Source organism: Arvicanthis niloticus, chromosome 14 (genome assembly GCF_011762505.2).
Source record: "Arvicanthis niloticus isolate mArvNil1 chromosome 14, mArvNil1.pat.X, whole genome shotgun sequence".
Lineage (NCBI taxonomy): Eukaryota > Metazoa > Chordata > Mammalia > Rodentia > Muridae > Arvicanthis > Arvicanthis niloticus.
This window is the reverse complement of record NC_047671.1, coordinates 1,207,109-1,234,926: the sequence shown is the minus strand read 5'-3', so window position 1 is coordinate 1,234,926 and position 27,818 is coordinate 1,207,109. Positions and strand designations below refer to the sequence as shown.

General features: G+C 38.0%; 1 protein-coding gene across 2 annotated transcripts in view; it reads left to right on the top strand.

The window, feature by feature from the left end:
• The first annotated feature begins 11,043 nt into the window (after positions 1 to 11,043).
• The window catches only part of Cd226 (CD226 molecule), an 87,947-nt gene continuing 71,172 nt past the window's right edge, over positions 11,044 to 27,818 (top strand). The window contains exons 1-2 of one of the 2 annotated variants that reach the window (XM_034518423.2): positions 11,080 to 11,202; positions 23,277 to 23,445. Coding sequence is in view for 1 of the 2 variants with exons in the window: in XM_076912330.1 (XP_076768445.1) it covers positions 11,064 to 11,202 (139 nt within the window). In the remaining variant the exon portion in view is untranslated. Of the gene's footprint in view, positions 11,203 to 23,276; positions 23,446 to 27,818 lie in introns of both variants that reach the window. The other variant, XM_076912330.1, reaches the window with a different exon arrangement.

Below are 27,818 nucleotides of genomic sequence, written 5' to 3'. Positions count from 1 at the left end.
TATCTATACCCTGCCTTTTCCACTGACCTGCAAACATACATGCTATTGCTAGTTTATACTTCATCCTTTTGCATTTCTTTTCTCTAAAATAAATATTCTATGTATACCTGTAGACATATTCTATTTTTAATTTTTAAAATTAAATTTATTTATTATTTTGTATACATGTATGTATGTGCTACAGTGCACCTATAGATGTCAGAACACAATTTAAGGAGTCAATATTGTCCTTCAAACATGTAGGTCATGGGAACTGAATTAAAGACTGTTACACATTGTCAAGCTCAATAGCATGTGTTTTTACCTGCTGAGCCAATTCACAGGTCACATCTCCATTTTCACCAAAAAGGTAGCATGCTTTCCTCATGTCATTGTACTTTCTTACTTTAAGTTATATGACTGTACAGCAATCCTTACACCATTATTAATGCTCTCAGAAATAGATGCTCACAGTTACTTATTCTTTCATAGACGGGGGTTATTTCTTATATTTTGCTGTTATAAACAATGTCATCAACAAAGTGTTCTTATGTTATTTGGTGCTGGCCATGACCTTTGTTTAGGGAATATATTCCTAGAGTAGTTGTTGGGTCAGAATCCTAGACATATAGACAGTTCTTTCCAACTTCTGTTCACAATGACCCATTGTAGACAAATAACAAAGAGAGTGAATGCCATCCACTAGACATAAACCCAAAATGCCATGTTCTGCATTACATGAAATCAAATAAATGTCTGAATTGTATGCACTCTTTGTCTAAAGCTGATTCCAACAATGACCTTTTCTTTCTAAAACTCAAGCTTTCTTGTAGCCTGTTGTACTCTCTTGCTGCCCTTGGGCCTCTTCAGCCAGTCATCACTTATTAAATAGTTTCCATTTTCATGGTGTGTGATGCTTTGATCAATTATACAAGTTTTGACTTGTATACTATGAAATAACTATATCATCTAAAATCTCTTATTGTGTTGAAAAATCATGTATATTTACATAATTTTTAAATTATCATAAATTTATAAAAGACTACTTTATTTATTGGTACAAACCAATAAAGATGTAATCATCACCTATATCCTAGTGTTATTTATTTTAACCTCTCACTAACCCTTGGGGATAGTGTTGTGGCTCATTTGATAGAATATTTGCCGAGTATGCAGAAAGTTCTGCATTGGATCACCAACATTTCATAAACCAGGCATGATGATAATGACTGTAGTCTTTTCAATCAGGTAATAGAAGCGAGGGATCAAAAGTTTAAAGTCTTTCTTTATTATATAGTGAGTTTGATGCTAATCTAGGCCACATCATTTTTGTTTTTTTAAAAGTAACTCCAATGACAATCCCTCTAGCACAAATGCCATATTCATTTTAAGATGGCTTATTATTTTATATGTATATGTTGTCTCCATGTCTGTGCAAGAGTATTTGCCTGTGAATACAGCTTCCCTTGGGATCCAGAAGAGGATGTCAGAACTCCAGGATCTGGAATTCCAGATGGCTAGACACCACCCAATACCACTGGGATCTGAATTTGGGTTATATACAAGAGCAACAAAGTACTCTTAACCATTGGGTCATCTCTCCAGCCCCTATATTCTTTAAAATTGTTCTTTAACCCAATAAGATATGCTCATGATAGCTCAAATAACTGATGTGTTGTCATTTAATGATTACATTCAGTGGATGTTTTACTCATCTCTCCATTTTATGTATAAATTAATATTTGTGTTGTAAACCATGGATTTATATTATTTTAGTGGCTTATATTTTATCATGAAAATGGAATGAACAGATTGTTAAATAGCCTTATTGAAATGGAAAACTTTAAACTTAGGTAAAGTGTTGAAAACAAATGTTAGAGTCTTTTTACATGTTTGGTTCTGCACAGTACATTTTGTTATCAAAACATCTCTAGCACTAGGAATGATGTAATTAAAAGATGTCCAGTTGGAAGTAGAAAAAACACATGAAGGAATGTTGTTAAAGTAGAATGAGGAATTGCTAGAATAGAAATGAAGCAGAATGACACAGAGAATATTATTTCTGGAACCCTCTGTTTTAGAGTCAACAAAGATCAATGTAATTTCACACACACACACACACACACACACACACACACACACACACACACACACACAGAAAACCCAAATAATAATGCATAATGATCCAAAGAGTAGAATGTGACTACATTAATTAGCTATATACATTTTATATTTAGATAGAAGCAGGCTTTTAAGCATGTAACATGTACAGCTTTGCACCATATATGTCTCTGTAGGATGAGATTATACCAGGCTAAGTAAAATAAGCCCCTGGTAAGAAGGTGAGAAAGTCAACCTTTATGTGTTAAAAGTTTATATGGCATTTTCTTTCTTTTCTTATAACTGAGTATTATCTAATTTTCTAGAAGGAGTTTAAACAATTCTGCTTTCCCAAAAATTTTTAGAGGGTGCTGTGATGTTTATTAATGCCCATGCTGTTTTATATAAGTCTGAAAAATAGTCAATTTTAGTCAGGAGAGAGCAAAGTGATTGCAAGTCTTCTGAGCCCAAGTTAATGTCCTTCTGGTTTTGCTGTAAAGGTGACTCAATCTCCACCCCAGCTCTTGGCAGGAGCCATCTGGCAGAGGCACTAGAATGGCACCAAAGGACCATTAAAGTCATGTTCCTTCTTTCTCCATTTGTACTTGAGATACTTGTAAATTCACTTGCTGATACAATAAATAATCCAGAGACATTCCACAAACCATTTACCCAGGTTTCCCAGAATGGTGACAACTTACAAGACCTAAAACAATGTCACACTAGGACAGTGACATTAAAACAGTAGGGTTAATTCACTCAGATTCCCCAAATTATGCTTGAACTCATTTGGGTGTGATTGTCTTTGAAATAGGAAGATACCCAAGAGGGAATGCTATCATAGGACATAATTTATTTTTTTTAATTTACATTGCTGACCTTGGGAGTATTATAGAAGAAAGAAACATCTACTGTAGTTGCCTATCAACAAAACTGAGAGGGGTTCCTAACTTCCTGTGAAGCTCATTTATCTAGTGAGTGGAGGGAAGATGTCTACACTACCATAGATGGACAGTGGATATTAACGTTAAAATTGTGGATTCTGTAATCAAGTATTTGGATCTGAATCCTGGCTTAGATAAGTAGATATCAGGAGGGGAACATTAGATAAGATACCTGAAAATGGTAACTACTTCTTAGTAATATTTTTTAAGATTTAAAAACTAATTAAATGGATTTGTCTGGAACCTTGGTGTGAACCTAGGTTTGTCCATTCATTTGGATACTTTCAGCCCAGGTTGTTAGCTCATTCCTATTCCTTGTGTAAGCTGCTAATTATTGTGGGTTTGGTCTAATGCTGCTTGTATTATGTTAATCTAGGTCCCCAAAATTGTGCTAGAATCCTCATGTCTTCATATAAGGCACTAAGAAAAACTTGCCCACATTTGGTTTTGATTGATAAATAAAGTTTCCTGGGCAAGGGACAAAGGAAGAAGGAGGAAGTAGATCTGCCATGCCAGGGAGAGAGAAGAGACATCACACCTGAGAAGAGCAAGATGTAGAACATAGCCACAATGCAGGAGCCAGGGGATCTTGGCCCAAGAAAGCTGCACATCTGGGTCTAGGGCAACAAAGATGGTGTATAGATTTTAGTAAATAATAACTCAGGAATATTGGAGATGGATGGGTTACCCATGTGAAGATTAGGAAGTGGCCTAAAACATTGATCTGTTTTAGGCATATCAAAATATAAAAGCTGAGTGTATGTGTCTTTCATTCAGGAACCTAGAACATTGGAGTGGGTAGCTAAGAACTTGCTGCCACACCCAGGATCAATTGATTAGATTAATTGGGTATAGATACAGCTAATATCTAGCAACATTTTCTATCTGTAACCCTAGTTGTGACATTGTGCTAGGTCTCAGATAGGTAATTCACATTATCCTTCCTGTTCTTCATGATGAACTCCCTATTCTCATCCTGAGTCCTATTGCACCTGTTTTCAGGTACCCCTTCTCTTACCTCAATTCCACTTATTAGAGACTCCAACTCCTGATATAAAACCAGGTCTCCATTAACCCTTTCATCCCTGTCTCTCCGGACATATTCTTTGTTCTACTCCAATCTATTTGCAGAAAACCACCACTCTACACTCTACATGGCACTTTACTTACTTTACTCATGTAAGGTACCAAAATGGAGTCACCACAGTCAACTTGCAGCCCTTGTCACAATGTAAAATGAAATTTTAGCTAAAGCACTGTTTCCTTTATGAACTGGGCTGTCCTTGTGTTTGGTGCCTAAATGTTCAGGATTGGTATTCTAAATGTTTCTTATACTTTGATAGATACCTCCTGCTTTGTTTTTGCAAAATTTTCTTCTATGATTTTGTTGAAAATATTTTCTGTGCCTTTGACTTGAGGTTTTTCTCCTTCCTCTATTCCTATTTTCTATAGTTTTATATTTTTATAGTGTGGCTTGTCAAGAACCAGCCTTGGCTTGGAGAGGGATTCCTGAGAAAAGGGATGTCTGTCACTGGCAAAACAGAGGACTGAACCTGGGAACCCCTGCACATATGTAGCAGATATGCAGCTCTGTCTTCATGTGGGTCCCCCAACAACTGGAGCAGGGGGTTGTTCCTAAGTCTGTTGCCTGCCTGTGGATCCTGTTCCTCTAACAGGGCTGCCTTGACTGGCCTGAGTGGGAGAAAATGTCCCTAGTTCTGCACAGAGGGAAAGGAGATGTAAGAGGCAATATGGAAAGGAACAGTCAACACTAAGGGCCACTTGAGGAGTCCTTTGAAAACCTACTACTGTAGATGCATCTTAAAATTATAATATAACAATGAAACCTAAATGAACTCATGAAGTAATGGAGAAGACAATACCTCCACTAGATATCCTTTGCTGCAAGTGAAACTTCCAGTGCCAGGAATGTATAATATCTAGTTGAGTTGTTGGCCAAAGGGAGCCCAACAAAAGCTCCAAATATCTCAGACTATTGCCAAGGCTATTGTTTGCTACTCACAAATTTATGGTAAGTCCCTATTTCTAAGAACAATGTAAGATATCACATTAAATATGAATAGTTAAGCTGGTGACTAACTAGAACCTTCATCCTGACTGACTCATGTTCATGGTACTAGAAGGTACATTACCAGAAGAAAAAGGTAACCCAGATACAAACCCTGTGATCTACAATGGTTACCTCCCTGCCAGATATGCTGGTACAATAGTGGCAAAGGGCTGCAGGGGTTCAACCCAGATCTCAATGCTTACAGTGGGAAGTGGACATGAGTTTCATATCTAATTAAGATGCAATATCAAGTTGGCATCTGCTTGCAAAGGAAATTTAGTTTTCTGATGGACTCTTGCTGGTATGCTAACCTCACTTAATGGTAGGCCCACACCCAGCAGTAGCTGAACTACACAAAACAAACCCAATGATAATTTTATAGACTTGTCTAATATTACTTGTTTGAACATTTTTTGTTTTACTGGCCTTTTGATTGTATATTATGGTCTCTAGTTTTTTTATTTTCATGAGTTTTGTGTTCTCTCTCTCTTTCTTTCTTCCTTCCTTTCTTCCTTTTTTTCTTCCTTCTTTCTATTTGTCACTTTAAAACAATTCTGGTTTATTTGTTTTGTTAAGAGACAGAGAAAGAAAGACATGGAATTGGATGACAAAGGAGATAGGGTGGATCTAGGAAGAGTTGGTAGAAAGAAAATTGTGATCACAATCTGAAAAGAATCTTTTCAATAATAAAATGGAAAAGGTTAATGAGCAAATTATATAATGAAGAAATAGAAGTGATGGAAACCACCAAGATGGCTTAACAGGTAAAGGTACATGCCAGTGAATTTAATGACCTAATTTTGGTCTCAGGAAGCACAAGTTGGAAGGAGAAATAGACTCCTGCTGGTTGTTTTCTGATCTCCATATAAGAATCAACTACAAGTGTTCTCCCTAACACAAACACATGAACACATACACATACAAATGCACACATGCACACACAGAGACAGATATGTGCATGTGTGCACACACATATACACATATCCACATGCAGATTGCATACACACAATGCAAACATATACATACAACACACTCACTTGTAAAGAAATGAATGTAATAAAAAAGAGAAATCTTGGGCACATAACAATCCAGTCACCACCAGCTGGAGTGCCTACAGTTAGACAGGTGGTAGGACTAGCAAAGCTTGTGGTGATCCTGGGAAAGTAGAATCAAGGACCATGAATAATGATCTGCTAATTATAGCAGCTGCTTTGAGAACAAGGATAGTATCAGCAGAAGTAGAAAAGGAAGAGGACGATTTTAAAAGTGGTTTTAATGAACATTCTTTATTATTTGGTGACATAATATAAAATGTTAATAAGAACAACTCAAAGATGGCATAGAGGTTGGGCCTGGGCACCAGGAAAAGGGTCTTGTAGCTGTCATGAATGCAGTGTGTCCTGGATATCAGGATATCATCCTGAGGAATTCAGTGATATAGGATAAAGGGTAAATCTTTCAGGTTTTGTTTTTATCGAGAGGAAGGAATGTACAATCATTTAGTCCATTTATAAAAAAGTCTCATACATAATCAACATTGGTAATGAAACAGTCTGAGTATGCAGTTGTACTACAAGGAGAATTATGCCTGAGATGCAACTTTGAACTTTGAGGACATCTCTGCTTTTTATTGAGGGTGAAGTGGTAGAATAGGTCCTCTGGGAAAGAATTAAAAGAGAGAAAGGCATGCTGGTACTCATAATCAAGAAAAGAAACAATACAAGTGGGAAGAATAAAAAAGGCCTCTAGTGAAATAAATATGCATAAATTAAAGCTAGAAAAGAAAATGGTGTCTTCAATAACACAGGTTTAAGTAAATGAAGGTCTTGGTAAAATGACTTGGTATACCAGATGAATAAAACTACATACCCTCTGCATATAGAGTAGTGGATTTTTACCTTGTGTCAGTATTTAGCTGGGTTATGTTTTCATATTATTTCTAATTTCCTTATAATTTTCCTTTGGATCCCAGCTGTCAGAAACTCAGAAGGTTTCTAACACTATTATCGCAAAATAATATATCTTGGGTGAGTGGATAAAGACATGTGCCACCAAGTCTGACAACATGAGTTCAGTCCCTAGAGCCCATATAGGGGAAGAAGAGAAATGGCACAGTTGTACAATAAACACCTTACTCTCACCATGTTGGCATACAAGTGCCCCTCCACTCCCTCACCCAAATACATAAATATACAAAGTGTAAAAAGATTAAATAAAATTATATATCTAAAAGGATTTGAACAATTCTTTTAGAATAATCACATTAGTTATGTGTATGTATGGTTTAATACATACTGGTATTTCTTTTTCTCATCCATAGCTTTATGATTTCTTCTACCAAGTTGTCTTCTCTAGAAACCCCCAGAAACTGGCCTACAGATCTGTAGCCACTACTTAGTGAACTTTCCAGGATTCTGCTTATCTCTGTACCAAGCACCAAGACTTAAAATAAACTAAAATCCATGAATGTACATTTTATTCATGAAAAAAGACATAATAATGACACCTCCTTCTCAGATATTTATACATCCTAATATTTGGAATCTGTTAATATGAGTTTTCTGGAGGAGGGGGATTTCTCATAAGACAAAGAGCAAAGGCTTTGAGGTGGGAACATTACCTGGTATTATGTAAATGGGTCCAATGTAATTGCAAGCATCCTCAAAAGTGAGGCAGAGTGATAGTCAGAGAGGATGTAAGTGGGAAAATGGTCAGAGAGATGCAATGTTGCTGACTTGGAAGGCAGAGAAAGAACCAGGAGTTCACAATTATTAATAATTAATAATCATCCACAATTATTCAGTTTCTCTTTTACGAGGCATCTAACATTTTTCCTAGGTCACATGATGTCCATAACTTACCAGATTTAAATTATCAGTGGGGAGCAATTACGCCAAGAGAAGTAAATATGTTCATTTAAGCAGGGTGAGAGGAAAAATGGAGGAGTAGAGAGCTGCATTACTAAAGTCCTGAGGTCACCAACTTGATGGAGTCATTTGAATCTGGTTGCAGTCAAATATTCAAGAATTAGAAGTTCTGACTCTCCAAGAACACATCGGTTCACCACAAGCTTCCAGCAGCACAGGCACAAGGAATTTCCAGAAAGTTTTGGAAGGAAGCTACTTCAAGCCTCATCTGTGCAAAACCTGCCCACCGAAGCTGAAGATGGCAGCAGTACAAATTTCCCATCTGAAATCATGCAATATTAATGTATGACTGAACTTAAATGCAGACTTCCAAGTCACATATAAGTGCCTTTTGTTCCAAGAATTTAACTTGAAACCTTGCTTTCAGGAATACTGGGGCACACACTCTCCAAGATTTCAACCTCTGAAATGCAAGGAAGAATTCACAAGGAGAAAAATTAGTTGCTTGGCAGGGCAAATGCTAGTATAAGAGGCCACCACTGCCTTTTATCTTCTCTTTGGATGGAGAGTCCTGAAAGTAATGAACTTAGACTACCTCTCACAGCTTACATTTGTATTTTAACTAGGCATTCGGACAGAGTCCCCCTTTGTTGATTTAAAAAAAAAAATAAGTGTTAAGATCATAGTTAGGCTTCAGTTAACTCAGTCATTCTGGATTTCTGACGGGGTTGAAGACCTATAGTCTCATAGCCAATCCTGGCTATTTACTTTGAGAGAAAATATCTGAGTAGATGGTTTTCAGCTGACATTCATTCTAAAGCCAAAAAAAAAAAAAAAAAAAAAAAAAAAAAAAAAAAAAAAAAAAAAAAAGCAAGTGTTTTAGTTAGAAGAGACAACAGAGGTTCTGGTTAGTCAACAAAATGATGGACTGGGTATTAGGACTATCTTGTACCTCACTGGTACAATTAGGAATAAGTATGCTCTAATTGTATTTTGAGAGAAAAGTTTTACTTTAACAGGAAGAGTGATATGTAGGAGGAGCTAAGTGGGAAGGAGTACTGAGAGGAAGAAATGGAGTAAGGAGAAAGATGAAGGAGAGGAGAAGCTAGGTGGTGAGAGAGAGAAAGAGAGAGGGGGCATGGAGGCAGATGTTCACATGTCTCCACCAGTCAAAGATAGTTTTTATATCTAGGTTGGGTATTGGGTTACGCTTCTGATTGAGTATTACCAAACTTATAACTCCTTTGATTAACATTTATAAAATTGTATAAAAGCAAAAAGGAAAGGGGGGGCATGGGACAGGGGTTTTCTAGGGAGGGGAAATGGGGAAAGGGGATGGCATCTTAAATGTAAATAAAATATAAAATAAAATTTAAAAAAAGATCATAGTTAGGAAACATAGGTTTATAAATACCTATACGATGCTAAATGATGTTCCTGGCATTGGGGTATAGACCTGGTGACAACACCTAGACTTTCCTGAACTGAAACCTGTATCCTATGAGTGTATATGGTACCATGTAAATATAGACATTGGGTCATGTTTGACACAGCAGTGAAGAAGGTGGGCTTCAACACATTTGAGGTTTTCATCTTTAAGCTGATGACATAGTTGCTAACACACACACACACACACACACACACACACACACACACACTAGGCAAAAGTCATAGTTTTGCATACATAGTATATAATAAGAAAGAAATTAAAACATTTTTAGTTGTAGACTGGTTCAAATATTTATTTTGTAATGAGCTGGCTCCTTCTTTCTGTGTGCAATAAGAGAGAGATGGTTCTCTAGGAGATAGCTTTGCATTCTGAAAGCTTCCTGTTTACTACACGTATGGATACATGTAAATAAAATTTAACTCCCATTGCTTACAGGTAATGTTGGCTTGTTTGTTTATTCCCGTCTCCAGTATCCCATGTCCTTGGGAAAGGTAACTTACTTTTTATTGAGGCCTTGAGCACCAAGAAGATACCCTGTGATCCACTTTCCTCTGCAGCTGACAATAGTAGCAGATTTTTTTTTTTTTTAAATCTCTGAATCCAGGGCCATCTTGATTGAGGAATGGGTAAAGGACCACAGCCTCCCATGTGAGCTGACTTCTAATTCTTAAATATTTAACTGAATCCAGAACTCAGATGACTCCATAAAGTTGGTGTCCTCAGGATTTCAGTTTTGCAGGACAAAGATGCGCTGTTTCCAAGTCATCTTGGTCATTGTTATAGCCAGGGTGACTGCCTGGCATGACCTGTCTTGGACTGTACAAGATTATAGGTTTCCTGGGACACTGGGTTTCAGATCTAAAGTTCTCTAGGTAGCTTTTAGTGAGTATAAAATTTACTATCCAAACCAAGATACTTTTACAAATGAAAGGCAAGATAGATAGATAGACAGATTGATAGATAGATGGGTAGATAGATAGATAGTAGAAGAGAGAAAGAGAAGGGGAGAGGAAGAAAAAAGGAAGAAAAAGGAAAGAAAGGACATAACTTAAGTACATAGATTTTCTACTATTGTAGATAACTAAGAGTTCTTCAACAACCTAGGTACACCAGTATTCAAAGTATAAGACTACAAATGACTTTTGTGGCATTTAGAATCCTCATTGGATTCTCTCAAGGATGGAAAAAAATGCCCGATCTAAAGTCCCAGAGATGGTGTCTGCCTTCCTGGAAACTTCAGCCTTCCTGGAAGAGAGTGCCATTGTAGCTGGGCAAGAATCTAGGCTTCCTCAGTGGAAGGAAGACTGGGAATAACAGGGGTGGTTACACAGGGATGAAGGTTTGAACCCAAGCCACTGTGCAGCACATACTCTTGCTTCTAGGCTGACAACGACTTTCTCTTACTGGTAACCACAACGGAGAGCTCAGTGTTATCAAATAGTGGCAGCACAGAGAAATGTGGAATACAGAGGATGACAGAGGAGCAGTGTCAGGAGGCTAGCACTGAGGGGAAGAGATACTGGGTATCAAAAATCCCCTGTCCATCAGTACAGATGAGCTGACTACTCCTTCCTGTTTCTTTCTCAGGAAACTGTCCCCCTAAATCCCCAGCATTTGCCTAGGTCTTGCACTTATGGTTTGGATTCCTGTTAATGTACTTGCAAGAATACATTCCCAGAAAATCTTGGGACTACCACCACAACAAAGGTGAAGAACAGAAGGGAAAGGAAAGGGCAGTGTCAAGAGCAGCATGGACGCAGAGACCTAGGCCCTGGGCAATGTGGAAGGCAGGTGAGGAGGAGAGCATAGGCTCTCAGCTGCTTCCTGTGGTAGTCTCTATTTCATGTTTATGGGACTATGTGAGGTGCATAAAGCTCAGTGGTCCCTATTTTTTGTCTATGGGATTATGCAAGATGTATTAAAGCTCTTCGCTCAGCATATTGCCAAAGTCTTACATGTCTAAATATAGATTTGTGTAATCATTGCAGAGCAAAGCAGTCTCCTGAGTGCATTTATCACAATGCACACAGCCCATCCACTAGAGATCGGCACAAATTTATTTCCAGTTCTTATTAACAGTACCCATTGTAATAAATATTTACACATTTTAGATAAATATCCTTGCTAGCTTTGCTAAGTTTACCTGTTTTAGGATACATCTTTTGAGGTGATTTTGCTGGGTCTGAGGGTATCTGTTACACATTTTGTTTAACTCTGTAAACACACAGAAGATCTAGGATGTGTGAAAGTTGGCTCTTCTACCACAGAAATGTTTGCATATTAATAGAGACCATCACCATTGTTCTTATGTCCCTATTCACACCTAATCAAATAAAAGTTGGCTTATAATTGTTTTTTTATTGTTACAGCTGGTAATAATAATACTTTTGATGTTTCACATGTTATCTGTTTTCCTTTAATTGGGAGTATTGGGTTATCTTATAATCTATAGTTTAAAAATACTATTCTTCCCTCTCATAAATTTTCTTCATTCCTTTCCATTCATATTCTCATGTGCTTTTGCTTTTACTTGTGTACTTGACATGCCAGGGCTCTATGTTATCAGTAGGATAAGGAACTGTTACATTTCTCCTAATTGTGGAGCTTCAGGGGTTTATGTTAAAAGTGGTTTAGAAAAGAGGCAAGTTACAGTATGGAAAGAGAGTGTATGGACACACACATACATGTATATATGTATGTATGTGTATGTATGTATGTATGTATGTGGAGAATGAAGAAAGACAGAGATAGATAAATAGGTAGATAGATAGATCTGTCTCAAACCAAAACCTACCTATATCTTCATCCATGGGTTTTAAACAGAGCCTCCACTTTAAAGAATTCTTTTCTCACTCTTAATTTTGAATAAATTTGAAATTAGCAGTGAATTTATTAGCCAGAGTTTTTAGTTGCAATTTTTAGAACTAAGTCCATCTAACATAAGAATGAAGCAATATATTATAAGGCTGTAGTATACCATCTAGACTAAAGAATAATCTTTATCATAGAATTTGAGTATGCTTTGGAGATCTATGCAGTTCAGTGTTCATGGTTATCAGTATTTAATATACAAGAACATTTCCTGAAGGCACATATGATTTTAAATTCACCACCAATATTAAAATGCATTTAATAATTTTGAGGATGGAGATGTGAAATCTTTGGAGGACTATGACATTGACTATGATGGGACTTTCACTAGAGCACTATATTCTTGTTTCTAACCTCTGAAGTTATACACATTAAAAATACTTACATTGTTTATATGTAGCTATACTTTTGAAAAAGTATCTTTAAAAGGAGGTTCAACAGTTCAGGACATAGCTCTGTGGATAAAAGACTGGCAAGTGAAAGTGTTGTTCATATTCCTAGATCTCTGCTAAAAGTTAAACAGGAATGGTTGCTGACTGTATTGCTACCACTTATAAGACAGTGATAGGAATCCTGGGCATGCTGGATAGTTAGAACTAATCTAGTTTGGAGTGCTCTGGGTTCAATGGAAATTCTGTCTCAAAAAGTAAGGTATAGAACCATCAATGAAGATACCTGATGTCAACTTCAAGTTTCCTTGGGCAAACACATACATGTGACTGTGTACCCACATACTCATGTGAACCCAATACATATCACATAATCAGATATAAAAAAAAGGGTAAGAAAGGATACAGGATATGGGATATGTCCCCAGATAAATGGGCAATGGAGGCATCAGAGGCTTGTTTAATGCAATTCAGCTTGCAAAAACATTCTCACTGTACCAGATGAACACATTTGCATAGCAGCACCCCCAGCCCCAGTGCAGACATTGCTGCTTGCCACTGCCTGCCAGTGCCTGCATGGGGAAAGGGATGAATTTTGCTCTTGGTTAACCAAGAGAATGAGTAGGCCCTGAAGCCTATCTGGAGCTGCAGCCTCTCCAGTCCTGGCCTCGATGTCCCTATTTCTTTCTTGCTTCAAATTCTAGCAATTGATCTAAGCTCCGTGAAATAAAAATATTAGGTTGTGCTTACACCCCATTCCAACTATAAACTAATCTGGCAGAGAGAATATTCCAATTGAGATAGGTGCTTAAGGATTTTGCTGCCCGAGGAATGACAGTCGTTCATGGTGATAACGGTGAAGCCTGACTTATTTTTTTTCCAAATAGCAAGCCAATTTCCTGAATACTGTTAGAACACCAGTTCTCTCTTCTGAATTAAAATGCCATTCCTATCATTTACTGAAAATTTACAATTCTTCAAGTTTATTTTTAAAGTCTGATTCTTACAGAATATAACAGTCATGTAGCTTTATAACACACTTTTATATGTGGCTCTTTTCTTTTGACAAGTATGCCATGATATCCTCATTTAAACAGAGTTCTAGCTAACCAAGACCTTTTCCATTCTGTGACCATTTATAGACACATACCACACAAGTACTGAGGATCAGTACCCTTGACTGACCACTTCCCATGGTCTCAGCTATAATCAGAAAGAGAATACAGTCAACAAATATAACCCAACATGTTAAAAAAAAATGTAAGTGATTTTGGGATTTCAGGCAAGTTCTACAGTATAATTTTGATGTACTCCCAAATCATGTCTTAAATAGAGGAATAGCCTCATTCACACATGGCTCCACCAATTCAAGACTCTAAATTTCTTCTTTGGTAGAATTTACACGTTTCTCTAATTCATTTTTATTGATTATTTTATTTATTTATATTTTAAATGTTGTCCCCCTTCCTAGTCTTTCCTCCGTAATCCCCTGTCCCATTCCTCTCCTCTTTGTCTCTATGAAGGTGCTCCTCTACCTAACTACCCACTCCTACCTCACTGCTCTAGTATCCCCCTAGACTGGGACATTAAGCCTCCACAGGACCAAGGGCCTCCCCTCCCATTGATGCCAGATAAGATAATCCTTTGTATATAAGCAGCTGGAGCCATGGGTCCCTCCATGTATATACTCTTTGGTTGGTGGTTTAGTCTCTGGGAGCTCGGGGGGGGGGGGGGTCTGGTTAGTTGATATTTTTCTTCCTATGGGGTTGCAATCCTCTTCAGCTCCTCCATTCCTTCTCTTAACTCTTCCATTTGGATCCCTGTGCTGTGAGTATCTCCATCTATCTTAGTCAGATGCTGGCAGAGCTTTCGTGGGACAGCTATACCAGGCTTCTGTCAGCAAGTGATTCTTGGCATCAGCAATAGTGTGGGGGTTTGGTGTCTGCCACCTTTGGGAGGGATCCCTAGGTAGGGCAGTCTTGGGATGGTCTTTCCTTCAGTCTCTGCCTCATATTTTGTCCCTGCATTTCCTTTAGACAGAAGCAATTCTGGGTTAAGAATTTTGAGATGAGTGGGTGGCCCCATCCCTCAACTGGGGGTGGGGGCTGTGCCTAACCTCTGGATATGGTCTCAACAGGTTCTCTCTCTCCTTTGTTGGGTATTTTGGCTAATTTCATCCCTGTTGGGCCCTGGGCACCTCTTGCTTTTCTGGTGTCTGGGACTTTTTGGTGGCTACCCCCAGTTCCCCCCTCCACTGCTACATATTTCTATTCATTTTCCAGACCCTCTGTACTTCTCTCCTGTCTCTTCCCATACCTGCTCCTGCTCCCTTTTTTCCCTCCCCATCCTCTCTTCCTCCCAGGTCCCTCCCTTCCTCTACCCCTATGATTATTTTGTTCCCCCTTCTAAGTAAGATTGAGGCATCCACACTTTGGCCTTCCTTCTTGTTAAGCTTCATATGGCCTGTGAGTTTTATCATGGGTATTCTAATTCTTAATAAGCCTTCAGGAACATTCTATTGTAACACATGCTTACATGCATTCATATTATCTGAATTTTGTTGTTCTTTTGACTATGACATGCGTAAATACTAAATTTTGAATAATGTTTGAGATGTATAGTTTTACTTCCTCTAAAAGTTATTGTTATAGTAAGTTAAAATTTCAGAATATGTTAAACATTGGCAGATGTTGTGGCCATCCTTACTCTGCTTTGGAATGTAACTGAAAATCTATCTTTTTAAAAAATTCTTTTTTAAAAAAATTATTTATTTTTTATTTATATGAGTACACTGCAGCTATTTTCAGACACACACTAGAAGAGAACATCGGATCCTATTACAGATGGTTGTGAGCCACCATGTGGTTGCTGGGAATTGAACTCAGGTCCTTTGACAGAGCAGTCAGTGCTCTTAACCGCTGAGCCATCTCTCCAGCCCCGAAAAATCTATCTTTTTTATCAAGTTTATTTTTAGAGGATAATAAGTTTTCTTTATCATGACAGAAATTTAAAAATTGTTGTGTGTTCTTACAAGGGTGCTTTAAAAATCATCAAATGATCTATGGAATTTTCAGGATCAATAATATTTTCTTATAGGTTTCATAATCATCAGCATCTTATTGAGTAATGTTCCTTGGCACATGTCTACCCTTTGTAAGACAGTGCTTTCTTCTCTGCTTGTTTTCTGTTTACAATGTTTGCTAGGTTTTCAGACTTGGCTGAACTCAGGCTATGGCCCACTGAAAAGACCTCTTTCTTTCTTTCTTTCTTTCTTTCTTTCTTTCTTTCTTTCTTTCTTTCTTTCTTTCTTTCTTTCTTCTTTTCTTCTTTCACTTGGGTAAAATTGCTTTCCTACCCAATTTTATTTCCAGGATTCTGATGTTTCCTAAGAAAATGAATTTCAGTTGAACGTAGATGACATAATATATTTGAAGAAACTTGTTTGGGTCTGTAAGGTTAAGAGAATATAGCATTTACATTTCTTTTTTTCATATTTTTTATTGGATATTATGTTTACATTTCAGATTTTATCCCCTTACCTCATTCCCCCCACCATCCAGGAACCCCCTATTCCATCCCCCCTCCTGCCTCCACAAGGGTGTGCCCCCACCTGCCTCCAACTCCCCCCTCCCCACCCTCGAATTCCTTTCCACTGGGTGTTCAGCCTTCATGGGACCAAGGATCTCCTCTCCCACTCATGCCTGACAAGGCCATCCTCCTCTAAGTATACAGCTGAAGTCATGGGTGCCTCTCTTTGTGCTCCTGGGCTGGTGATTTAAACCCTGGGGAGCTCTGGTTGGCTGGCACTGTTGCTCTCCTCTTGGGGCCACCAACCCTTTCAGCTCCTTCAGTCCTCTAACTTCTTCATTGGGAACCCTTGATCAGATCAATGGGTTGCTGCGAGCCTCTGCCTCTGGATATGTCAGACTCCAGCAGACTTTTGAGGAGACAGCTGCATCAAGGCTCCTGTCAACATGCACTTCCTGACATCCATATCGGCGTCTATCTTTGGTGACTGCACATGGGACAGATATCAAAGTAGAGTGGCCCCTCTTTGACTTTCTGTCCCACACTTTGTCACCGTATTTGCTCTCTTGAGCATTCTGTCAATCCTTCCAAGAAGGACTGAGGCATGCACACTTGGTCTTCCTTCTTCATGAGCTTCATGTGGTCAGTTAGTTGAATGTTGGCTATTTCAAGCTTTTGGGCTAACATCCGCTTATCAGTGAGTAAATACCATGTGTGTTCTTTTGTGATTGGGTTACCTCAGGATGGTATTTTCTAGTTCCATCCATTTACCTAAGAATTTCTCAAATTCATTATTTTTAATAGCTGAGTAGTACTCCGTTGTGTAAATGTACCACATTTTTTGTATCCATTCCTCTGTTGAAGGACATCTGGGTTGTTTCCAGCTTCTGGCTATTATAAATAAGGTTGCTATGAACGTAGTGGAGCATATGTCCTTGTTATATGTTTGAGCATCTTCTGGGTATATGCCCAGGAGTGGTATAGCTGGATCCTCAGGTAATGCTATGTCCAATTTTCTGAGGAACTGCGATACTGATTTCCAGAGTGGTTGTACCAGCTTTCATTCCCACCAACAATGGAGGAGTGTTCCTCTTTCTCTACATCCTCGCCAGCAAAAAGATCACTTTCTAAATGGCACTACTTTCTTCCTCCTGAGCCACATTAGAAAAACCTGCTTGAACTTTTTTTGGGGAAGTTGGTCAGAGGGCATATGCAATGCCAAGTCAGCAGTTCCTCTCATTGTAGAGCTTCCTATTAATCTTTCACTCAGAGATTTTAGTGTCTATCAATCTTACTCTGTAGACCAGGCTGGCCTCGAACTCAGAAATCCGTCTGTCTCTGCCTCCCAAGTGCTGGGATTAAAGGCGTGCGCCACCACCGGCCAAGTGTCTATCAATCTTAATGATTGTTGTTGTTGATTTTTTATCATGCATTTGAAAAGACAACATATATGTACAATGGGTGTTTTTCTATATAGCAGTTCAATTTTTCTATAAGGATAAATTTAGATTACTGTGAATTTGTATGTGAAAAATGAGATAAATACTTAATTTCCCATGTCTTACATTTTGTTAGAACAATGTGTTGGTGCCTTGGAAACTTATAAGAAAGAGACAAAAAGTACTTAATTGTAGTCCTTCTAGTGATATGAGTTTGTTATTTGTTGTTTTTTGTTTGTTTGTTTGTTTGTTTTTACTGTATTTCCTACTTCTGCCAACAGATAGTAACTCCAAAGAAACTTGCTTTGTTTTAAAATGATAAAAAATGCCTTTTTAAAGGGTCCACAGCAATACTGGAGTAATCTGTCTGTCCCCAAAAGTGGTGGCCAATCTTCATTCTGCTTAATTGATTTTCCTGTTTTGTTGTCTTCATTCTTGTGTTCTTGTGTTTACTTCCTGTCTTGGGTTCTTCTGGGGAGAACTTTGAGAGTGGAGCAGCTTCATTAGTCTCAGACTGATTCAGTTGTTTGCTTCCTGATTGATTGCTGATCACATGGCAGTCTTATAATTCTTTTATTTGCTGATTGAGAGTGTAGAGGAAAATAATTATACATTTCTAGAACCCTCATCATTAGGTGCCTTGTATTCCTTTGGCAAGTATATAAAGATACTTGTTAAGCTTTTTGTATCACAATTTTTAAAATTCTTTTATAATTAAGTTTCTATTTATTTACATCTCAAATGTTTTCCTCCTACTGATCCCTCCTCTCAGAGTTCCTCCCCCAACCCCCATCCCTTTGTCTCTGAAAGGGCCCCACCCTGAGGCATCAAGTCTCTACAGGATTAGACACATCCTCTCCCTCTGAGGCCAGACAAGGCAGTCCTCAGCTACATATGTGCTGGGATCCTTGAACTAGCCTGTATATGCTCTTTGCTTGGTGGCTTAGTCTCTGGGAGCTCCCAAGAATTTGGGTCAGTTAACACTGTTGATAATATGGAGCTGCCATCCCCTTAATTTCTTCAGTCTTTCTCTTAATTCTTCCCTAGGGGTCCCTGACCTCAGTCGAATGCTTAGCTGTATCTGCATCTGTCTCAGTCACCTGATAATAGAGCCTCTCAAAGGACAGCCATGCTAGGCTCCTGTCTGCAAGCACAACATAGCATCAGTAATAATGTCACAGTTTAGTGCCTGCCTATGGGATGGATCCCAAGTTGAGCTGGTCACTGGATAGCCATTCCTTCAGTCTCTGTTCCATTTTGTCCCTGTATTTCTTTAAGAACCAGCTGATAAAGCTGTTATTAATGGGTAATACTTATGTTCCTATTTCTTTGAAAAAAAATCATGACCAGCAGCAACTTAGGGAAGAAGGGGTTTATTTTATTTTATTTTTTAAGTTTTCAGTTCCAAAAACACAGAAAATGACATAAGAAAAAATGGCAGGGAGGTAGTCTTAGGAAGCTGGTTGATCACATCTGGGGGACGGAGAGAGAAAGAGAGAGAGAGAGAGAGAGAGAGAGACAGAGACAGAGAGAGACAGAGAGAGACAGAGAGAGACAGAGACGCACACAGAGAATGGGAAGTGGGACAAGACTATAAATGTTCAAAGTGCCCCCTAACCAGCAGTGATATATTTCCTCTAGCAAGGTTCCACCTTGTAAAGGTTATGTACCTTCACCGAGAGCACCATCCACAATGTATAAAACCACTACAGATCCATCAAGAAAAAGTACCTGTCTTGATTCTAAGGCAACAATGTCAATAACCTTACTATAGGACTTAGTTATCCTGAGATGATGTTATCATCATGATGATGATGATAACAATGATTATAATAATGGTGTGTGTGTGTGTGTTTGCATGTGGAAACAGATATAGGAAGTGAGTGTAAAGGACATAATAATTTGTTTAAAAATACTCTTATAAATCTGAAACTGAATGAGATAGGGAGTAGATAAAACAAACTATAGACCCTATAGATAGGTTGCAGTTTTTATTATAGTTGGTTCTCATTTTAAAAGCACTCTAAATCATGTGTGTAGACAGTGACTACTTTAGTCAATATCTGAGATTCAGTTCAGAGTCCACTGAACCATTTTGAGGATTATTTGATCTAACATAAGAACATTTATAATGTAAAAATCACTGTGCTTAGGTTATAGGGTGGGTTTTTTTGTTACTTTTTTTCTTATTCATTAGGAAAATGGAGAGTTGGAGGAGAAGCATGTGTACTGGAAACAAGATAGAATGCAGATTACAAGTAGTTTGTGGATATTTTCTATAAAACCTAAGCAGCAGAAGTTATTGCTTCATCCTAATTCAACAAGTGCTGGTTACATTTCATTCAGGTGCCAGATGATGAGAAAAGAGCAATGGACAAGGCTTAATTCGTCTCATTCATTTGTTCATTCATTTTGATACTTTGTGGTGGGTCTTGAACTCATTATGCAGCTTTGTATGACTTGAACAACTTATCCTCCTCCCACTAGCTCCCGAATGCTGAGATCACAGGCATGTACAATTACACCCACCTTGAAAAGATTTATTAGACTAGAATAAGAAAAGCAATCACAAAGTGATATACTATATGCTCCAGTAAATGCATGACAAGGTTGCAGGGAGATCACAGGACTGATACCAAAACCTGGTTTTGGAGACCCCTTTTCAGTAAAGAGAAAATTTTATGAAGGATGTCTGAGCTGAGACCTGCTGGATGGAAGAGAAGTAAGAGAAATCCAGGAAAATGACTCTTGTATGCATAGGCCCTACTTTAACAGATCATAGTCTTTAAAATACAAAATATTTATGTCTGACTGGAAGCCTAGAATTAGAATACTTGTGAGACATGAAATTGGAAAAAGTGGATTATAGTGAAAGGGCTTTAGAGTAAAGTTTATTTCCCCAGGACAGTGAGTCATTTAAAGAAGTGATGGGATTCAAGTGGGTGTTTTAGAAAACTTCCTCTGACCCACAGTAATGCCCATAATATTTGTGTCATGAAGGACAACACTGCTACTTCATTTCCATGCTTTCAAACATACAGTTAGCCTAGAAGGGAAAGCTAGCCTTGTACCCTGAGGCATGATTAATGTATAAAGCAGTTTGGCCTTATAATGATTTCTTATTTGTCAACTGTAGTCCTGTGTTCCTAGTATTTCCATGATGAACTCAGGCTCCTTCAAGTTGACTTGATCAACAAGGGGGGCATCATAATCTAGTTAATCAAACAACAGATAAAATTGTTATCTTTTGGTGTTCCCAAGACTTAGAATTTGTTCCTCAAGTTGCAACAGTGGCACTCTTATCTTAGTGATAGCCAAAATCTGTTTAAGTGGACTACTGACCCACTCAATAGGAGGAAAATGCCTGGTTCTGGAAACCTAGCTAACTGCCAAAGGCTAATGAGGTCATAGATTTTAAAAAAGAGTCTAATAAAGTGATAACTTATACTAGACCATGATAATTTTTAACTGCATTCTAAAATTTATCCTTAGATACAGATGGGTGTATCTATAACTCCAAGTCAAAGAAGCTTCTATTTACAAGAGTAGCCATTGTAGAAAAGTACAATAGGTCATAATGTAGAGCTCAATGGATTGTGGAGAGCCTCCTTCCAATTAAACACCTATAGAAAAACTCCTGCAGCTAATACTCAGGGAACATCATGGGAAAGGGAGTGGAAAGATTTTAAGAGCCAGAGGACCAGGAAGTCTGCTGTGTGATTGTGTTTCCTAGACATGGCAGGGAGGGTATACTCATGATACCTCAACAATATAGCGGCCTAAAAAGGACCTGAACAATAATATTTTTAGATATGCTAACGTAGAAGGGGATCTCATGGGGTCTTACCTCTACACAAAAACCAGCAGGCAACTTATCACTTTTTAGAGAGGGAGAACTATGCTTTCCCAGGAGTGAGCCCCTAATTTATTATATAATACGAAGTGGTAAGCCCTAAAATCATAGACACACATGTAACCCTAAATGGACTCAGCAAGTTGTAATTATATATTGATATAAAGCAATAATTAAAAAGAGGCCATCAATTTGAGACGGAAACAGAGGACACAGAAGAGGTTGGAAGGAGTGGACAGGATAGGTTGGAGGTTGGACAGAAAAGGAAGGAGTAAAGTAATTATATTTTAATTAAAAAATTTAAGACTAGAATAAGAAAAGTAATCACAAATGGTTATGTTATATGCTTCAGTAAATGCATGCCAAGATTGGCAAAAGGATGTTGCCTAATATATAGAGACTGATTTTTGGAGACATCAATTTGTACACCTTTGTGTGTGTGTGTGATGTGTTAGTGTGTGTACAGGCTATAGGTTGATATAGGTTAATATCTGATATCTTTCTTAATCACTTCCTATTTTAGTTTTTTAGCCAGGATCTTCACTGACCAGAAAGCTCCACAGTTGGGTTGTTTTTTTTGTTTTTTTTTTTCATTCCCAAGTGCTGCTGAAATACCAGTTTGTATTTTTTTCTGTGATGTTTTTTATTGAATATTTTATTTATTTACATTTAAAATGTTATCCCCTTTCCCAGTTACTCCCCCGAATCCCCATATCCTATCCCAACTCCCTTTGCTTCTATGAGGGTGGTCCCCTACCCACTCACCCATTCCCACCTCTCCACCCTGGCATTCCCCCACACTGGGGCATCAAGCCTTCATAGGACCAAGGGTCTCTCCTTCCACTGGTGCCCGACAAGGCCATTTTTTGTTACGTATGTGGTTGGAGCTAAGGGTCACTCCATGTCTACTCTTCGGTTGGTGATTTAGTTCCTGGGAGCTCTGGGTGAGGTGGTCTGGTTGATTATATAGTTGTTTTTCCTATAGGATTGAAAACCCCTTCAGTATTTTCAGTCATTTCTCTAACTCCTCCATTGGAGAACCCATGCTCAATCCAATGGTTGGTTGTGAGCATCCACCTCTGTATTTGTCAGGCCCTGGCAGAGCCTCTCAGGAGACAGCTATATCAGGTTCCTATCCACAAGCACTACTTGGCATCCGCAATAGTGTTTGGGTTTGTTGTCTGTATATGGGATGTATCCCGAGGTTGGTCAGTCTCTGAATGGCTTGTATTTTTGCACCCTGCTGTTGACTTAGGTGCTGGGATAGAACTCAGATCCTCATGTATGTGAAGTTAGCCTTTAACCAATTAAGCCATGTCCTCAGATCTCTCTTTTCTGGAGATGGGGGAGTGTCACAGACTATATAGCAAAGATGAGATTTTATGTGTGTGTGTGTGTGTGTGTGTGTGTGTGTGTGTATGTGTGTGTGTGAGAGAGAGAGAGAGACAGAGAGAGAGAGAGAGAGAGAGAGAGAGAGAGAGAGAGCAGTAATACTAGAAACATGTTTAAATAAGGTCTAAGATAATAAAGCTTCCTGAATTGTAGATATGTCTGAAGGTACATTTCTTTGATTGGCAGGAAGAAATGGGGAAATGAAAAGAAAAATGAATTTCAAATTAAAAAAAATGTACATTTAGTTTCATTTGGAGTTAGAATCGAGTATGAAAAATGCATGCAGGCTTGAAACTCTCTGAGTCTGGAATGAGTATGAGTAGATGAAACAGTGAAGTTGCTTTTAGACGCATAAGACTTCTTAACTTCAGGAAATCCTGCTTTATGAAACAGTGCTTGCTACCCGTGACTGCTTGAAGAGGCTATCGCGGAAAGAAAAGCTCAACTGCAGGGAAAAGTTGGTTCCCAGAAAGAAGCAAGTGCCTAGTGCTAGCCAGAGGCAAGGAACCTCTCTAAACAATCCACTTATCTGCAACAAGAGTCACAGCCAAAGAGCATCAAGGTAAGTAGCCTTCTTAGAAACAAAGATTGGACCCCAGATTTTATGTAAAATAATAAATTTATGTCTGTATGTATGACATGAAATTAAAATCAATACCATCTAGGGAGGGAACCAAGGCATTTATTGGGATGGAGAGGAAAGAAAAAGTGTGGAAAGGAGGAAAGTGAGGGAACATGGAGAAAATGGAAAACAAACTTGTATGAAAAAATGTCTATGGAACCCAGTACTACAATTAGTATATGCTAATAAAACATTGGCTGTGGCTGGGCTGATGCTTTACACTGTAGCTTGTGGTGCAAGCAGATAATGCAGGGGCAGAGACACTAGAGGGAACAGCTATCATTGTTTGAATGCCATGGAAACCTGTGATTTAAGTGATGGGCCTAGTTTTGGTAAATGGTGCCATTTAAATACTTTTTCTCTGTGTATTCATGAAAAAAAAGTTTTATCATAATAAAATTTCTATGATGAGAAAACCGACATGATTTTATAAGTGCCTGAGCTATCACACTTAGTCTTCCTTTTCTTAGGAAAGGTTGAATGAGGTGAATGTAACAAGTTTCTGCCATCTAAAGAATTTTTGTGGTATGAAAAGGTTGGCAAACGTTTCCTGTGGAAGACTATAGCACAAAAATAGCCACATACAGTTAAATAGATGAGAAGGGCTGTTTTCCAGCTAACATTTTTAGAAATTAAATAGTGGGCTGGATATGGCTCATGGGCCACAGGGTCTAACTCTACTGCCCCAGATGATCACAGCTGAATGCAAACTAAAGATTCTGACTTGAATTAAATATGACTTGTTGAGATTCTAAGGGAACCATGAGTCAGAGGAGACCATGACTTCCACAGTTGATGAGGATTCCCTAGTGCTGTGATAGAAACCAAGGCTATGGTGTTTCAACGTAATCTGCCTACAGTTCTGAAAGCCCCAAAAAGCTAAGTTACAGTGTTCCATCACACAAACATCCTCCCAATCTGGGAATAAGAACTGAAACATATATGTGTGTTTCATATCTGTGATCTTCCCAATAGTGGCTGTGAGTTTTCAGAATAGCAATGCTGTCTGCTTGGTCATTCTCTGCTTTCCTGTGGTTTGAATGAGAAGAGAGGTATCACAGGATGTCCCAGAGTGAATCTTGGAGGAGAGGGTGCCATTAGAGTAATGAAGAAAGATGAGAATCCTCCCAGTGTTCAGAAGTTCTAGAAACACATAGCAATCAAAATATAACTCAGATCTAGATTCAGTGAAATCAAGGGAAAGGAGAGTGGGCTGCCTCTGCAGCAAGAAATAATGCATCTAAACATGTTCACCAGATTCAGATAAGAAATCTCTGAAGACGGATCTCTGCTCATGTGCATTGCTGTGAAGTTTAAAATAGGGGCAAGCATGCAGGGATATGTTGATTAATGGCTTTCTTGAGACCAAATATCCTTTGTACAGACAGCTCTATTCGGAAAAAAATACTCTCAAGCCAAACTCCTCCATAAATCATGCAAAAAAATGGCTGCCAACATCACATAAATAGCTCAGTTGCAATCTCTATTTGTCTTTAGTTAGAAGTTGATAGATAGGGCTTGTCTCCAGCAAAGTGGTAACAGTCAAACTTTTATCTTCAACTCCAAGTTCATAGGTACCTTTCCAAATGCATATGTGATCTCTGTGTGCTTAGATTTCTGAATGTGAGTGCAACTAATCTCTGATCTCTGATGCACAAGCATTGAATTACTTGGGAATGAACTACACATCTTAATCAATTAGTTTAATTTCAAGATTGCGTCAACAATCTTACTCTCTTACTCCTAGAGAGAGGAAACGTCTTTCAATTTTGTTTGTAAGAATTATAAGTCACTGAATGGAGAAAATCACATCACACCCAATTTCATTTAGGTCTGTAGGAATACACTGTCACAGTATCTATATTTTTACCATTTTACAGAATCCCAATCCTTCTCTTTTCCTAAATACACACACACACACACACACACACACACACACACACACACACACACACATTTAATTAGCAAACATTTAATTTTTAACTCTCAAAATTCTTAATTGACAAGTTGGAATATTATCTTTTTTATACTATCTATTTCTAGCTGTTGTCACAAGCATGTGACACAGCATGTCATTAATCTCTGTCCTTTTAATGTTCTAGGAAGTTTAATGTTACCCATAGTTCAGGGTATTGGGGAATCAAGTAATAATAAATACATTATTAACAGCAAACTGTATTGGCTTCTGTAGTTAGGAGTACAAAGTTATGGTTGCAGTCTTGATTATCGCTAACAATATGTTTTACTATAATAAAATTTATATCACATAAAAGTAATCAAATCATGTTTAAGTGTCTACTTAAATTGTATTTAACAGATTCATAATGCTCTATAATAACCACTTCATTGTGTGTGTGTGTGTATGTGTGTTTGTGTGTGTGTGTATAATAGGGCTTCCATATTGGTGCTGTGCCTTGATCCTGAGTCCTCTGGAAGACCAAGTATTGCTCTTAGTCACTGAGCCATTTCTTAAAGTCCCAGTAACCACTTCTTATCCACTCAAAACCCTTTTTAAATCATCCTCCAATAAAACTTTATAAATTAAGCAGACACTCCCCATTCTGTTATTCTACCAGCATCTGCAAAAAGTAATATGCTTTGTATATCTTACAGATTTACCCATTCTGGGGCCATTTGTGCCTACCCTGTTTTATTTATATTTTACAATCATTCATATGATGGTATGAATCAATCAATGCCTATTTCTTATTGTGACAGAATAATATCTCCTGCTATGATTATATTGAGCTTGTTTACCCCATGTATACAATGGATATTCAGGATGTTTTCACCTTCTGATTCTTGTGAACAGTGCTGCTTTGAACGATGATGTGTGAATGAGTATTTAGTATCTGTTCTAATATCGAGGTGTAGCTTTCAATTCAGTATTTTTATGGGACTCCTGAGTGTACAACAAGTGGGCCTCAGATTCTTTCTAGGAGTGAAATTTGTTACATCCTGTGATTCTATTTGAAGAATTGAAATCTACTTTCCACAGCAGCTTCAACCTTTCATATTCTTGTTTGTAATACACAAAGGTTTCAGTTTATTCACAGCATGATTCAATCTTCTTTTTTTAATGATAGCCACTTAACTGACTATAAAGTGATTTTTCAATATGGTTTTATCTGCATTTACCTTGTAACTAATGATGTTGAATCCTTTTCGACATGTTTGTTGGCCGTTTGTGCCTGTTCTTTGAAGAAATGTCTCTTGAAGTACTTTGCTCATTGTTAAGCTGGGTTACATATTTTATAACTTTCAAGTCAGATATTTAATGCACAAATGTTTTCTTCCACTATCATGACTGGCTTTTCATCTTCTTGACATTTGTTTTGATACACAATAATGTTAATTTTAATGAGTCCCAATTTACCTTTTCTTTTATTGCTTCCTTTTGGTGCCCTATCTAATAATTCCTAGTCAACATTAAGGTCATGTAGTTCTTGTATTTAGGACAACTAATTTGACAAAGTTCTTGTGTATGGTGAGAATTACAAATTTAATTTCATGTGGCCATACAGTTGCTCCAATCCCATTCTTTGAATTCTGTGTTTTTCCTCCACTGATTTTTCTTGATTCAGTGTTGAAAATCAATTCACTATAGTTGTATTGTTTTAGTTTTTGAAATTTTCAATTTTTAAAACAAAATAAAATATAATAAGGCAGAACAAAATCTGCCACAGTGAAGATAAACAAGGCAAGCCAACAGAAAAAAAAAAGAGATCCAAGAGAAGGCAAAAGAATTTGAGACCCACTTGTTCATACACTCAGGAGTCTCATAAAAATATTGAATTTAAAGCTATAATATATACACAGAGGCCTTGGTACAGCCCCATGTTGGTCCCTTGTATTTAATGCTTCTGTCTCTCTGAGTTCATATGAACTTTGCTCAGTTGATTTAGCAGGCATTTTTTCTCTTGGTGTCCCCTGTTACCTCTGATTTTTACACTCTTTCTGTTTCCTCTTCCACAGGGTTCCCTGAGTTCTGAGGAGAGGTTATTTGATGGAGACATCCCATTTAGAGATGTTGTGTTTCAAGGTTTCTCACCTTTCCTCTCCTCTCTCTGCCTCTTTCTGCCTCTCTCACTGTCTCTGTTTTTTCTCTCTTCGTGTGTGTGTGTGTGTGTGTGTGTGTGTGTGTGTGTGTGTGTGTGTCTATGTGATGTCTGGCTGAGAGTATCTGTATTTGTTCCCATCTGCCACAGAAGAGTTTCTCTGATGATTGCTGAAGAAGGAACTGGCCTATGAATACAGCAGAGTATCATTAGGAGTCACTTCATTTTTACTTAAAAAACAAAACAAACAAAACC